The sequence below is a fragment of the Castor canadensis genome, chromosome 7, assembly GCF_047511655.1.
Source record: "Castor canadensis chromosome 7, mCasCan1.hap1v2, whole genome shotgun sequence".
In the NCBI taxonomy this organism is placed as follows: Eukaryota; Metazoa; Chordata; class Mammalia; order Rodentia; family Castoridae; genus Castor; species Castor canadensis.
In genome coordinates, this window is record NC_133392.1 from 71,370,048 (window position 1) to 71,383,661 (window position 13,614).

Sequence of the window (13,614 nt, forward strand, 5' to 3'; positions counted from 1 at the left end):
GTTGAGATGATCAAGTAGTTTTTGCCTTTGTTTTTATTAATGTGCTGTATTATGTTTATAGATTTGCCTATGTTGAACCACCCCTGCATCCCTGGAATGAAGACACCACAATCCCTGGACTTGGTTGTGGTGAATAATCTTTTTGATGTATTGCTGAATTCTGTTTGCCATTACTTTATTGAGGATTTTTCTATCATTGTTCGTTAAGGAGATTGGCCTATAGTTCTCCTTTTTGGAGGTGTCTTTGTCTGGTTTTGGGATGAGTGTAATACTGGCTTCATAAAACGAGTTAGGCAGTGTTCCTTCCCTTTCTATTTCATGGAAAAGTTTAAGGAGAGTTGGTATTAGTTCTTCTTTAAAGGTCTGATAGAATTCAGCAGAGAATCCATCAGGTCCTGGACTTTTCTTTTTTGGGGAGTCTTTATTGTTGCTTCAATTTCATTTTGTGTTATAGATCTATTCAGGTGATTAATATCCTCTTGGTTCAATTTTGGATGTTCATAAGTATCTAGAAATTTGTCCATTTCTGTGAGAGCTTCAATTTTATTAGGATGGAGATTCTCAAAGTAGTCTATGATGATTTCCTGGATTTCCATGGTGTTTGTTGTTATCTCCCCTTTTGCATTTCTGATTTTACTAATTTGGGTTTTTTCTCTCCTCTTTTTAGTCAGGTTTGCCAGGGGTCTGTCAATCTTGTTTATTTTTTCAAAGAATCAGCTTTTTGTTTCATTTATTCTTTTTTTTGTGTGTGTGTGCATGTGTTTCTATTTCCTTAATTTCAGCCCTTATTTTAATTATTTCTCTCCTTCTGCTTGCTTTGGGATTTGCTTGTTCTTGTTTTTCTAGGAGTTTGAGATGTAGCATTAGGTCATTGATTTGAGATCTTTTTGTCCTTTTAATATATGCACTCATGGCTATAGACTTTCCTCTTAAGACAGCCTTTGCTGTGTCCTATAGGTTCTGATAGGTCATGTTTTCATTTTCATTAACTTCCAGGAACCTTTTAATTTTCTTTTTTATTTCATCAATGACCCACTGATCATTGAGCAATGTGTTGTTCAGCTTCCAACTGTTTGCATATTTCCTGCTGTTGTTTTTGTTGTAGAGTTCTAGTTTTAATGCACTGTGATCAGATAAAATGCATGGGTTGTTTCTATTTTCTTATATTTGCTGAGGCTTGCTTTGTGCCCTAAGATATGATCAATTTTGGAGAAAGTTACATAAGCTGCTGAGAAGAATGTGTATTTTTTAGATGTTGTATGAAATATTCTGTAGACATCAGCTAGTTCCATTTGATCTATGGTGTGACTTAGTTCTAGAATTTCTTTATTGATTTTTTGTTTGGATGACCTATCTATTGGTGATAGGTGGGTATTAAAGTCTCCCACTACCACTGTGTTGGAGTCTATAAATGTTTTTCGTTCCTTTAAAGTAAGTTTGAAGAAACTGAGCACATTGACATTCGGTGCATATAGGTTGATTATTGTTATTTCCTTTTGGTGTATTTCCCCTTTTATTACTATGGAGTGCTCTTCTTTATCTCATTTGGTCAATGTAAGTTTGAAGTCTACTATATCCAAGATAAGTATTGCTACTCCTGCCTGTTTTCGGGGGCCATTTGTTTGGAAAATCTTCTTCAAGCCTTTCACCCTAAAGCAGTAATTATTTCTGTCAATGAGATGAGTCTCCTGTAAACAACAGATTGTTGGATCTTCCTTTTTGATCAAGTTTTCAAAACAGTGTCTTTTGATGGGGGAATTAAGTCCATTATCATTTAGTGTTAGTATCCATATTTATGTGGTGATTCCTGTCATTTAATTGTTTTTGCTTTTTAAGGATTTGATTATGTGCAGCTGAATCAATGTTACTCTCTGATTCCTTGTCTTTTTCTTCTCCTGTCGTTTAGTACTGTCTGTCCTCTCATGGTTTTGTTTGCTTTCACTTTCTGTGTACAGAATTCCTTGAAGAATCTTCTGTAGTATTGGTTTGGTGGTCATATATTGTTTTAGTTTCTGCTTATTGTAGAAAGCTTTTATTGCTCCATCTATTTTGAATTTTGAATGATAGTTTTGCTGGGTAGAGTATCCTAGGGTTGAAGTTATTTTCATGAGTGCCCAGAATACTTCACTCCATGCCCTTCTTGCTTTTAAGGTTTCCATTGAGAAATCTGCTGTGATTTTGATGGGTTTACCTTTGTATGTTGTTTTTCCTCTCTTACAGCCTTCAATATTCTTTTTCTATTCTCTGTGCTTATTGTTTTAATGATAATATGTCATGGGGTAATTCTATTTTGGTCAAGTCTCTTTCATGTCCTAGAGGCTTCCTGTACTTGAATGGGCATAGCTTTCTCTAGATTTGGTAAATTTTCAGTTATTATTTTGTTGAATATATTACAAATCCCTTTAGCTTGCACCTCTTCTCCTTCTTCAATGCCCATGATTCTCAGGTTTGGCCTTTTGATAGAGTCAGTGAGTTCTTGCATATTCGTTTCACAGGTCTTGAGATGTTTTGACTAGTAGATTTTCAGTTTTTCCTTTAATTTCCATTTCATCTTCAAGTTCTGAGATTCTGCCTTCCACTTGTTCTAGTTTGCTTCCATTGTGTCTTGTATTTCTCTTTCATTCTTTTTTCTGAGGTTTCTATATCATGGGTCACTTCCTCTTTAGTGTTGTCAATTTTCATCTTTAATTCAATTATCTCTCATTTATAGTGTTCTCTGTTTCACTTTGGTGTTTATTTAGGGCTCCTATGACTTTATTTATTTGTTTCTGTGTCTTCTCCTATTCTTTATTTTTGGTGTCTTGGAATTTCTTGAATGCCTCTTGTATGTTTTGATTAACCATGTCTAGTAACATCTGCATGAAATTTTCTGTGATTACTTGCAAGATTTCTTTGTTCAGGATGTTCTTTTGGGCTTCATTGGGTTCTTTGGCATCATTTTTCTTTGTTTGTTGGAGTCAGGAACTGTGTATCCTTTTTCTTCATTTCCCTCTGAATCCTGTATTAAATTATTTCTGGGGAGAGATTGGTTTCCATCCCTTTTTCGTCTTCCCATCAATCCCCTTCATGTGGTATAACTATCCTCTTGATAGGCTATTGGCAGTTTCAGTCACATGTTTTATTTCCCTTGGTTTAATTTTGTTTTTTGTGTGTGTTGGGTTTTTAGGTTAGTGTATGTATGCTATTTCTATCCCTGGTCTGTGTGTAATTTAGTATTAGCTAACTCACAGTAGTAAAACTGACAAAACAAACAAACAAAAAAGCAAAGAAATCAACAGAGAAAGATGGACACACACACACAAACAAACAAACAAGAAGCAAAAGAAAGAAAGAAACAAACAATCCCACAAAAGAATTCCAGGTTCAGGAACAATAGAATTTCAGTCTTAGTAGTTCTGATGTTACTCCTTCAGCATCCAGTCCTGGTGTTGGTATTTAAGCAGAAGCTCTGTCTTAGTCTCACTAGGTGGCTGGGGAGATTCACCAGTTTTATTTTTTTTTTTTCTGTCTTTCAGCAGCAGCTACTTAGTCAGCTCCTCCCTTAGTGAGGTGTGGCTTGTCCTCATGTTCCAGAGATCAGATCTGTAGCCTACCACCCATCCTGCTTTGGGGTTGAGTTTTCACTGTGTTGGTTTACTGGGGGCTTGTTTGTTTGCCTTGCCTCCTTCTTCTGGGGCAAGAAGTGATCCACCAGCTGGCCCCCTGCTATCAATGTATTGTGATGGTTTGCTGATTGTTTTTCAATTTTGTAGTGTCATTTGACTTTGGATGTTGCTCACTGGCTCAGGAGATGAGCTTTGTGGACTGCTACCTGCCCTATTTCAGGCACCTGCCCACTGTCAGCCCTTCTGTCTTTTCAGCCTTTATTTACTATAAATTCATGTGGAGATCAGCTTCTTGATCCTCCCTCCTTTTCCATTGTGCTTACAGCACCCTACCCACTCTGCTCATGTTTGTTTTCAGTTCCTTGTTTATTTTCAGTTTTGTTTGTTTTGTTTGCCATGCGGGGAGTCATTCTGTCCAGGGGCTATGCTGGTTTATCCTAGGCTTGGCTGTGGGAATACCGCATGATGCTTGGTGCTCACCTGTTGGTCTGCCGGATGTCTCTCAAGCAGGTTTGGAGCCACTGTCTGGAGACATTGGAGCCCTCCTGTTTTCTCATTGTAACACAGCATGGAGAAGCTTTTTATGGACTGGGGGTTCAGGGTGTTGAAGTTTTGATTCTTCTTGGTGCTTTATATCTACCAAGTGTGGCTCCAGCATCTTAGCAAGATTTTTGATTTATGGAGTTCATGCTGTCTGCTTCTGCACCCTAGTCGCCATCTTGGATCCTCCTGTTTTATTTTCTTAACAGGAGAAGGAGGGAGAAATTTTAGAATAATCTGAAGAGTTAGGAAGCTTTTGAAGATGATTGATAATTCTTAGGCCTAACTTATATAGGAAATCTGCTCAAATAAATCAACAGGCAGATGAGAATTAACTGGCTTGAGTTTAGCCATGGGTCAATGGCCATTGTCATCACTTTAAGCTGGCCAAAGTTGGTTTCTGTGGGAACATCAACACATGCCCTAAATATTTTAGAAGTTGCTTCCTTGGGATCTTCCACATGTAGGCTGGTGATATGTTGACTGCCTGGGTTTCATCAGGCTGGACAAAATGATATTGGATCCAAATCAAAGACAATGCATTTTTTATTTTCTCATATTTTCTTTTTTTAAAATATTCAGTATAACCACCCACTGAACTTTTTCTCAAGGACAATGTAGAAGAGGAAAATTGATTGAAAGGGATGTCTGTTAATTCAATACAGCTGAATAAGTGATAAGGGTGTGAGAACAAAGCTGGAGAGATGTAAGGAGGAGAAAAAGTAATGTCTGCACTGGAAACTGCACAGCTACCCCAGTCCCTGAGAAGGGGACTCTGGGTTGTAACTTGACCCTGTGGCTCATCAGGAAAGACCTTTATTGATATTTAAGAAGTGAATCTCCAGCCCTTTCACCACACCCTCTCCTGCATTGTATATAAGCAACTCCATCATAGTTATCTCTAAAACCTCCCACCTGCCCTATTCTGCTTTGGACATTGTCACCTCAACAATGTCCTTCCCTTTAGCCTGTTAAATATGCAAATAAAACAACTAGCCAATTCATGAAGTTAGTGATTTCTAAAGGCATAACTTCACCTCAGAGTAAACTAATAGAACTTGAGGCTAACTTATTTTCAAAATAAAATTTCTCAACTCTTGCAAACTGTGTTTGTTTTTTGGTCATTTCACTGTTGATAATAATTCTCTCACTTTCTTTACTAAACTGTTTGTTAGCCTTGACTGTGTTTCATTGCCTGAGACTGTTCCCTGCTCTTATACCATCTAGTTGTAGAATCAAAATGTACCCATAAAACAACAGCGTAATGTTGCAATTTCTAATATACTTGCTATGATGCAAGGCTCCAAAGGATAAAGAAATACAGAGAAAAGGTAGTAGATGGACTGAGTGAAGTTTTGCAGGCATGGCAGGGTAGAAAATAATAGAATAATAACCTGGTGAATGCAATATTTGCACTTTTAAAAATGTATTTGTTATTAAAAATTGTATATGCACTTTTTTAATGTTTTTCTCTCAGGCATTAAGAGGACAAACAGAAAGACATTTCTAATATGTAAATTTATCTTGTTCTTGTACTGATGTCTTTCAAAAAGGAAAAACAAACAAACAGACAAACAACACAAAAATACTGTCACCACCCTCCAAGCTAAAGAAACAAAACCAGGCAACACAATCCTATTTCTCAAAAGACACATTTATCACACTCGAGGTTGCAAAGGTCCACCAACCTCAATCTGTGCAGAAGTACTTTGGAAGACTTTTCTGTGTTCACATCTTGTCTTTTATTGTCATAAGTCCAGTCCACTTCCCTGGCATGGTCTGCCAGTAGCATTCCATCTTCACATTTGGATGAGTCTGAACGTATCAAGGTGATATGTGTGTGATTTTTAAATGAGAATTTTAGTACATTATTTTCAAACCCTGCACCACTTAGGAATGACTGCTGCCTCCTTCACAAAGGAGCAGGGCTTGCCTTGCATATGGCCACACTGCTCCTGGTGAGCCTCCTAGCCTGAACGAGGCTGCTGCCACACTGTCTGCTTTACTATCTGCAGCCCACAGGGATGAAGGCTGCAGGAAATTACTGGCCCTGCAATTTTTTCAGAGGCTTCAATACTTCCAAGTGGCCTTGTACCCATGGCAAATCAGTTTAAGACTGGAAAATTTTCAAACCTTTTTCCTTATTTTCTTTTCCACCCACAAATGGGATAATGGATTTTAAGAAAGAAAGAATGTTTAAAAAGCAAAACAAAACAAAAACAGCACTTCCCCTTAAAAGCTACCATCCCCCTAGGATACCATTTTCATATTAAATAAAAATACAAATAATAAAGGGTACTTAAAATCTTCCCACATGTTTGAAAAAAATCTGTGGAAAGGGGGTACATATTGTCCCACAATCGCAGAACTTCTGTAGTACAGATAATTCTGAATAAAGGCAAGATCTCAACAAGAAGACAGCTCTCAGGAAACAATTTACTTATTTTATCACAAATGTGTTTCAGGCCTAAGTATTTTCTGACTTTTTGCCATTATGAAATAAACAATATGCCTGCTTTATTTTAAGTGCAGTAAATAATTTTTTAAAGGTTAAGAAAATATGTGTCTGCATAAACAAATTCTTTCAGTAGTTTGTGAGGCTTCTAAACTATCCATATATGAGAGGTCTTTGTTCTCAGTCTATGACGAAAATTGCCAAATACACTTGAGAGAGCCAGGCTTTAAAAGGTGCTGAGGAGAGCCTGCCTGATTACCTGATTTCCAATTTGGCTCCCAATGAAAGGTAGAAAAATTACCTATGTGCTTTTCAATAGTGCTGCCCCAATTGCAACAAACCTTGTCTGATAGTTTATTACACTCAGAAAACAAATCATATTCTAAGGAAAGAATTCACAACTCTCATCTCTAACAGAACTGTCTCTTTGATTTTATTTTTTTGGTCAATTTTATAGATTTCTAACAACCAGAGGATTGTTTTTTAAATCTGATTTTTATGCCAGTGGCACAATTTCCCCTTCTGTAAGTAGGACAGATGCATCCCACAAGCAACAATGGATGCTTCCCTGCTTAACTCAAGCATGACAGATTAAGCTTCAAGCAGACCTGTAAATGCCACCTTCCTACTTAAAGAGATGGCTTGGAGGCAGCATTTGGGGCCTTGGCTGTATTTGGTCCCCTGAACTGCCAGCTCATGTGCTGTGCTGTCCAAGGCAGCCAAGCAGTCCTGATTGAACGAGCTGGGGAAGTCTGGCAGGGCTGTGTGACATGCCTCATTGCTGGTGCTTCCAGACAAATTCCTAGCCTCCAAATTGCATCCACCTCAGGATAGTTGCCTGTGCAGTACCTGGCAGAAACTAGGCACTTTGCACGTTTGCTGAATATAAAAGAGAAAATGGGGAGAGAAAAATGTGAGCTTAGAATGATGCCTCTCAGACCTTGCCAGATGAAATGCTGATATTTTTGGCAAAAGTGATTATGTGATGCTGATGGGAAGAAAAACTAGAAATAAACTCAAAAAAGTAAAATTAGCAAATGAGCAAACTAATAAAACATAAGAAAATGAAGAAAGTGGTAGCTAAAATCCATAACTGATGTATTATTATATTATATTAGACTTTTTATAAGAAAAAAATGGCACTTGTGATGTTTCTGAATGCATTTAGACACCAGAGTCTTGTATAAAGGGAGGACACCCGCTCCCAGAATTATCATATGAGATTAATCATTATTCAGATTGCTAATTAGATCATCTTAAAATGCTATTCAATTTGTTCCTTAAATATTGCATATACAACTATAAAAGAAAAAGTGTTTGATTTTGGTTTTTGCTTTGTTTTGCACAGAAATAAAATAATAAACTCTGCCTGACAATGTCAGGAACAGACTGAATCAAATAATAGGAGAGCCTAGATATACTGTTCTCACATTTATGTTAATTGTTGGCTATTTTACTTGTTGAGGTCTGGAAATGAATCTGTCACAACCACATGCATATGTTTGTCATTTATCCCTTCTTCTTAGGTGCAAAGAAGGCTACCAAGGAGTCCGCTGTGATCAATTTCTGCCGAAAACTGACTCCATCTTATCAGATCCAAGTAGGTCATGCACTTTTTCTGTCTAATGCAGTATATAGGCAACCCTTCCTGTGAGCAATGGTTGTTAATTCTTCTGAAGTTTGCATTTCACTCACGTGTCTCTGAAAGCTGCCAAGAGCAGAAGGTGGTGATAAAGTTAATGTTCAAAGTGTTCTTAGAGCCAACTTGGTCCAGGTCTTCTCCAAGGTAGGGCCCCTGGCCTCCAGATTTATCCACACCTCTAACATCTGGGGGTTAATGAACTCCCAGCAAATCCTGCTGCCTGGCTGCTAGGCTCACCCCCAATCCCACCCTTTGACAAACTTATTATTTACCCAAAAGAATGTTATGCAAACTATATTATCATATGACTTCTGATATCCTGCCTGGTAATTGGTGATGATAGCAAAATATTAACATTTATTTTATTACAATAAGAAAATACACATTTAAAACTGCGTAACGATTTCAAACAAACTTTGAAAACTCCATTCTTCTGAACAACATGATTTGCAAAGCATCATTACAGTATTGAAGAAAGTTTTTCTTCATGAAAAAAGAAAATTTACCACTAAAAATACTATTAGTTCCTAGTTTCTGTTTGTATATGGATTCCAAAGTACTTTGCTATATTAAAATGCCCAGTTCTAGTTAAATGTGATTTTTAAATTTCATCTCTAGTTTTTTGCTTTTTCAAATTCTGCTGCAACTGAATCATTGAAAAAGAAAAGAAAGAGAGAGAGTTTTTTTTTTTTTAAATTGGATCAGCAATTTAGTTAGTGAAGATAATGACAGGAATTTTCAAATCATAAAAGCCATGCTGGGGTTTTGTGAATAATGAACATGCGTGACTCAGAGTTTAGCAAAATATTTTCTATTGACAAGAGAGATTGCTATGCCAGTGAGTATGGATTTTGTCACACAATGAACATGTCTAATCACCTTTCAGCATCGTTCAAATCTGTATTTTCATTTCCCCCATGAATTTCTAGCCACATTTCTTCAGATAAATGTAAAGCTATTTAAACAAAGAAAGTTTTCTTTTAATGTAAATGTGTTTTATCTCAGCAAGGCAACCCACCATGCAGTGGTTAACTACTCTTTTCCTTACAAATTTCTTAAGAATGAGTGAAGGTTGCTAAAATCTAGTCTTAGATATTTCTGTTCTCTGATATGTGAAAGAAGCACTGTTCTTTAGGAATTATCCAGATAGGATGCTGTTATGCAGTGCTGCATGTCTTTTCCTGTGGTCATGGCTACTTGTTAAACTGGTGTCTGAAAGGCTGTTCATGGTTGGGATTAGAGACACATATTTGGGTGTTTCTTATTTCCCTCAATTTCTTTTTCTCTTTAAAAGAAAGTTTCTTTGATATATCTAGTTTCCTTATTTGTTTCTCATTCTCTCCCCGTCCTCCTTTCCTCTCCTCTCCTCTCCTCTTCTTTCCTCTCTACTTTTCCCCTCTCCTCCGTTCCCTTCCTTTCCTTTTCTTCCCTTTCCTCCCTTCCTTTTCATATATGACTGAAATATTTATTAAGTACAGGATACCGAGCAAAGCCCTGTATATTATACAAATAGGTAAAATAATCTCCCTTTAAACAATTTGATCAAATCTTGGTATACAATTAGATGTCAGAGTCCATCATTACAAAAGTTGGTTATACCCACCCTAATGACTATGTGCTCCTCAGAGAAAAATAATTAAGGCCCTGAAGGCCTAGGCCTTACATGCACAAAAATATTTAGTGCAGCAATACTTACTGTGGTGTAAAGCATGGAAATGTTCTAAATAACAAGTAAGTGGGGTATCTTTCATGTAAAGATATTGAACATCTTGCCTCGTCTAGTAATTTGCCTTTAAAACGATAGCAGTATGAAATATTTCAGTTATTTGAAAATACAAAATTATTTTTATATAAAATTGCAAAAGAACAGCCTTTGACCTAAAGTTGGAAAAGAAATATATTAAAATACTCAGAGGAGGATTTTATATTTTATTATTTTATTAAGAGGAAGTTAATTATTTCTGAATCTTACATTTAAAAAGAAGTCATTGTTTGGCTTTTTGTTTTAGTGTACACGAAGACTTTTTTCCTCTCTCTTTTTATTAGTGAATATTAATTGCACAGAGGGATTTCACTGTGATATTTCCATGCATGCATATAATGTGCTTTGATCAAAGTCACCCTATTACTCTTTCTTAACCCCCTATTCCTTTTAAAAAACTTTTAATAAAATTCACTGTTTTCATACATGCTTATGAATTACTTTGAGCACATTTTCCCCCTTCCACCTCTCCTTTCACCTTCCTCTCTCCTGTTGCTTCATATTCCCAAATAGTGTTCTCTTTTTATACTCTTGTCATTCATTTTTAAGGTCTAGATTCTGCACGAGTGGGAACAAGTAATATCTGATATTTGCCTTTCTCAGCCTTGATCACTTAACATGATTTCCAGTTTCATCCATTTTCCTAAAAAGAACATAATTTCATTCTTTTTTATGGCTGAATAAACATACACACACACACACACCCCAACACACACACACACACACACACACATACATATAATATTTTCTTTACGCTTCAGCAGTTGATGTGTACCTAGGCTGATCTCATTACTTGGCTATTGTGAACAGTGCTGCTATGAATATGGGTGTAGAGGTGTCCTTATTTTATGTAGTCTTACATGCTTTTGGATATATACTCAAAAGGGACTTTTAGTATTTGGGTTGTGAAATTATAGGAAGTTGTTTTTTACTCCTGTTTTCTATAAAATGGCATATCACTGCCTGAGTTAAAATGTCAGAATTCCTACAAATAGAAAAAAAAAGATAAGTACTGAGAGTTCATGGATGAGTCTGAGACTCCATTTAAATGGAAAGGCATTATGTCATCCATTGATCCCTCCATCCATTTATTTATTTGTGTAATCATTAATTCATTCCACCAATATTTTCTGAGCAGCTACAACATACCATCTACTCAGTAAGATTCTGTTAATACAAGCTGTACAAATACAATTTAGGCTCTGAGGACCTCACAGAATAGGTAAGGGGAATAGCATGTTATATTGAAACAGAGGTGAATGTGCTGCAACATTTAACCCTTTGTGACTATGGCTGATTTATTCAGCTCCCAAACCTCAGGCTTTTCATCTGAGCAAAGTAGTGGTAGTACCTCTAGGAGTTCATCACAGAAATTGACTGAGTCAATGCCAGGGAAATGTTAGCCCTCTGCCCTTCATCATCACTTATATGTTTTGATGTTACATGTGCCAGGTACTGTGCCCCACAGCTTTACCTAGGATTATTTTATTAGATGTTCTCAATCATAGTCCAGCAGCAAATATCTTGGAAATTGCCCACATTTTATAGATTTGGAAATTAGGCCTCAGATATACTAAATAAACTTGCTCAAGTTTATGCAGCTAGTTAATACTGAACTCTCATTTTCCTTCCAAATAACTCTAGGGTCTGAGCTCCCCACTGCAGGGCTCTTTCCTGCCACTCCTGGAACCCTTCCTCCTCTAGTTATTTTCAACAGGACATTTATCAATCTAAATTTCACTGACTGAAACTCAATGACCTGCAGCAAACATCCTTCTAAGGAACAATATTTGCACAATTTTCAAATCTTAATACAGCAACTTGAGCTTCCATAGAGATTTAAATCCCTAATGAAATTTCATTGTCAAAATTCTTGCTGAAGGATTGTTTAATTTGCTGCTCATGATATCTTTGGATTGACTATACTCAGGAAATAAGCTTCCCTCCAATATCTTCCCTCTATTTTGTCTCCTCTGTCCCCTTTATTTTCTCTATTTCCTCCTCCTTTTTTTTTCTCCCCATGTGCTCAGGGCATGCCTTTACTTACTGAAGTCTACCTACCAAGGGATAAGTTGCTTTTGCTCTTTATTCTCCCCCAGGAAATGAAGAATTGGTCAGAAATAGGCACCTCTGACAATAACCTTTTTAAAATAAAATATAATATCATATGTATTTGGGGGAATAATGAAAAGGTGTCACTTTGAGATCTTCAGTGGCTGCTATGACAGTTGTCTTTACTATGATCCCTGTCTGGGTCCTTAGATGCGCTATTCTAAAAACTTACCTCTTCTATCTCCCACCAAAGAACCTGCAAGATAACTCCATTCTGGAACACAAACACACACAAGAATTAGACTTGACAGGTCATTGGATGTCAGTTTTTGGAAAAAATATTCAATGCATGTAACTGTCAGGTTAATCAAACCCTCTTGTGAATTCAAAGTACTACAAGTTGCATTCAGATCGCGAGGCTAGGTTGGAAGCAAATGTTGAGGTGGAAGGTAGTAAAAGGAATAAACTTTGGTTAAGGTCTAGAGGACATGGCTTGTCTGTGGAGGAGCTGACACTGGCTAATATAGCCACCCTGAAGTACAGATATCTGTACCTTCCTTCTGCTGCTGCCAGCCCTGCAAATGGGTAGCAGCAGTGAGCTTCCAAGAAGCCCTTAACCTTCTTGACAATTTCTAATGTAATCATTACCCCCTCCCCAAATAGTGGATCAGCCCATAAACTTCTGCTCTCATTTCTTTTCTGACTGCGCATACCCACCCAGGCTGGGTGTCATCATCAACCTTGAGGCAGAACTACATGGAGCTGGGGAAACGTGAGTGGGCTAATGAACTGCTCAGATGCGTTCCTCATAAGCCCACATTCCAACCAGAGTTCTCACCAGTATGTTAACCAAACAGTTGCCTGGGAGCAACTGTAGGGAATAGACTCAGTAGAATCAGATTCTTTTCAGAAATGAGGGTCTTCCTCCTCACACAGCTATAGCAGCCATTCCAGACCTTCCTGCACCTCCCTTTGCCTGCCAAAATCCAATACCCAATGTCTCCATGGCTGTGACAGCATGTAACCTGTCTGCAGGCCTGGGCTTTGGCCTGAAGCTGATAGAGCTTAAGCTTTTGGAGTCATCATATCTTCTTAGAAAGATGGAAGATGACTTCTAGCACTTATCCATATGTGCTAACATGCATTCGGCCTGAGGTTTCTTTGGTTCTTACAATTCAGGATCTGCTCTCAAAGCACCCTAGAAGAGGCCAGTGGGCTCTCTGGATGTGCCTCAGAAGAAGACTAGTGAAGAAGATGATATAGCGTTAGACTTCCCATTGCCACCTCAAACTGGACTTGTGTGTCTCAACTTCCTACAATCAATTTAGTAGTCTAAAAATAAACCTACAGTAGTATCTGGATCCTAGTACAAGAAATAGCAAAGGCAAGAAAGTGAACCAATTAACACTTGGTTCCTGAATGGACTTCAGGAACAATGGTACAGGGAAGTGCCATCTCCTTTCTGGTATTCTCTGAAGCCTAGGATTTCATCAACCCCCACTCCCCCGCCACACACATCCCATGTCTAAACCACCAAGATCAGGGTAGAGTGGTGCTC

The 13,614-nt window shown here is 37.5% G+C and overlaps 1 protein-coding gene across 10 annotated transcripts in view; it reads left to right on the forward strand.

Annotated features, from left to right (window-relative positions):
- Nrg3 (neuregulin 3) overlaps positions 1-13,614 on the forward strand; it is a 1,113,314-nt gene that overhangs the window by 822,553 nt on the left and 277,147 nt on the right. For all 10 annotated transcript variants that reach the window (XM_074079308.1, XM_074079313.1, XM_074079309.1 and 7 more), the window contains exon 3: positions 8,127-8,200. In XM_074079308.1, coding sequence (XP_073935409.1) covers positions 8,127-8,200 — 74 coding nt within the window. The remainder of the gene's footprint in view (positions 1-8,126; positions 8,201-13,614) is intronic.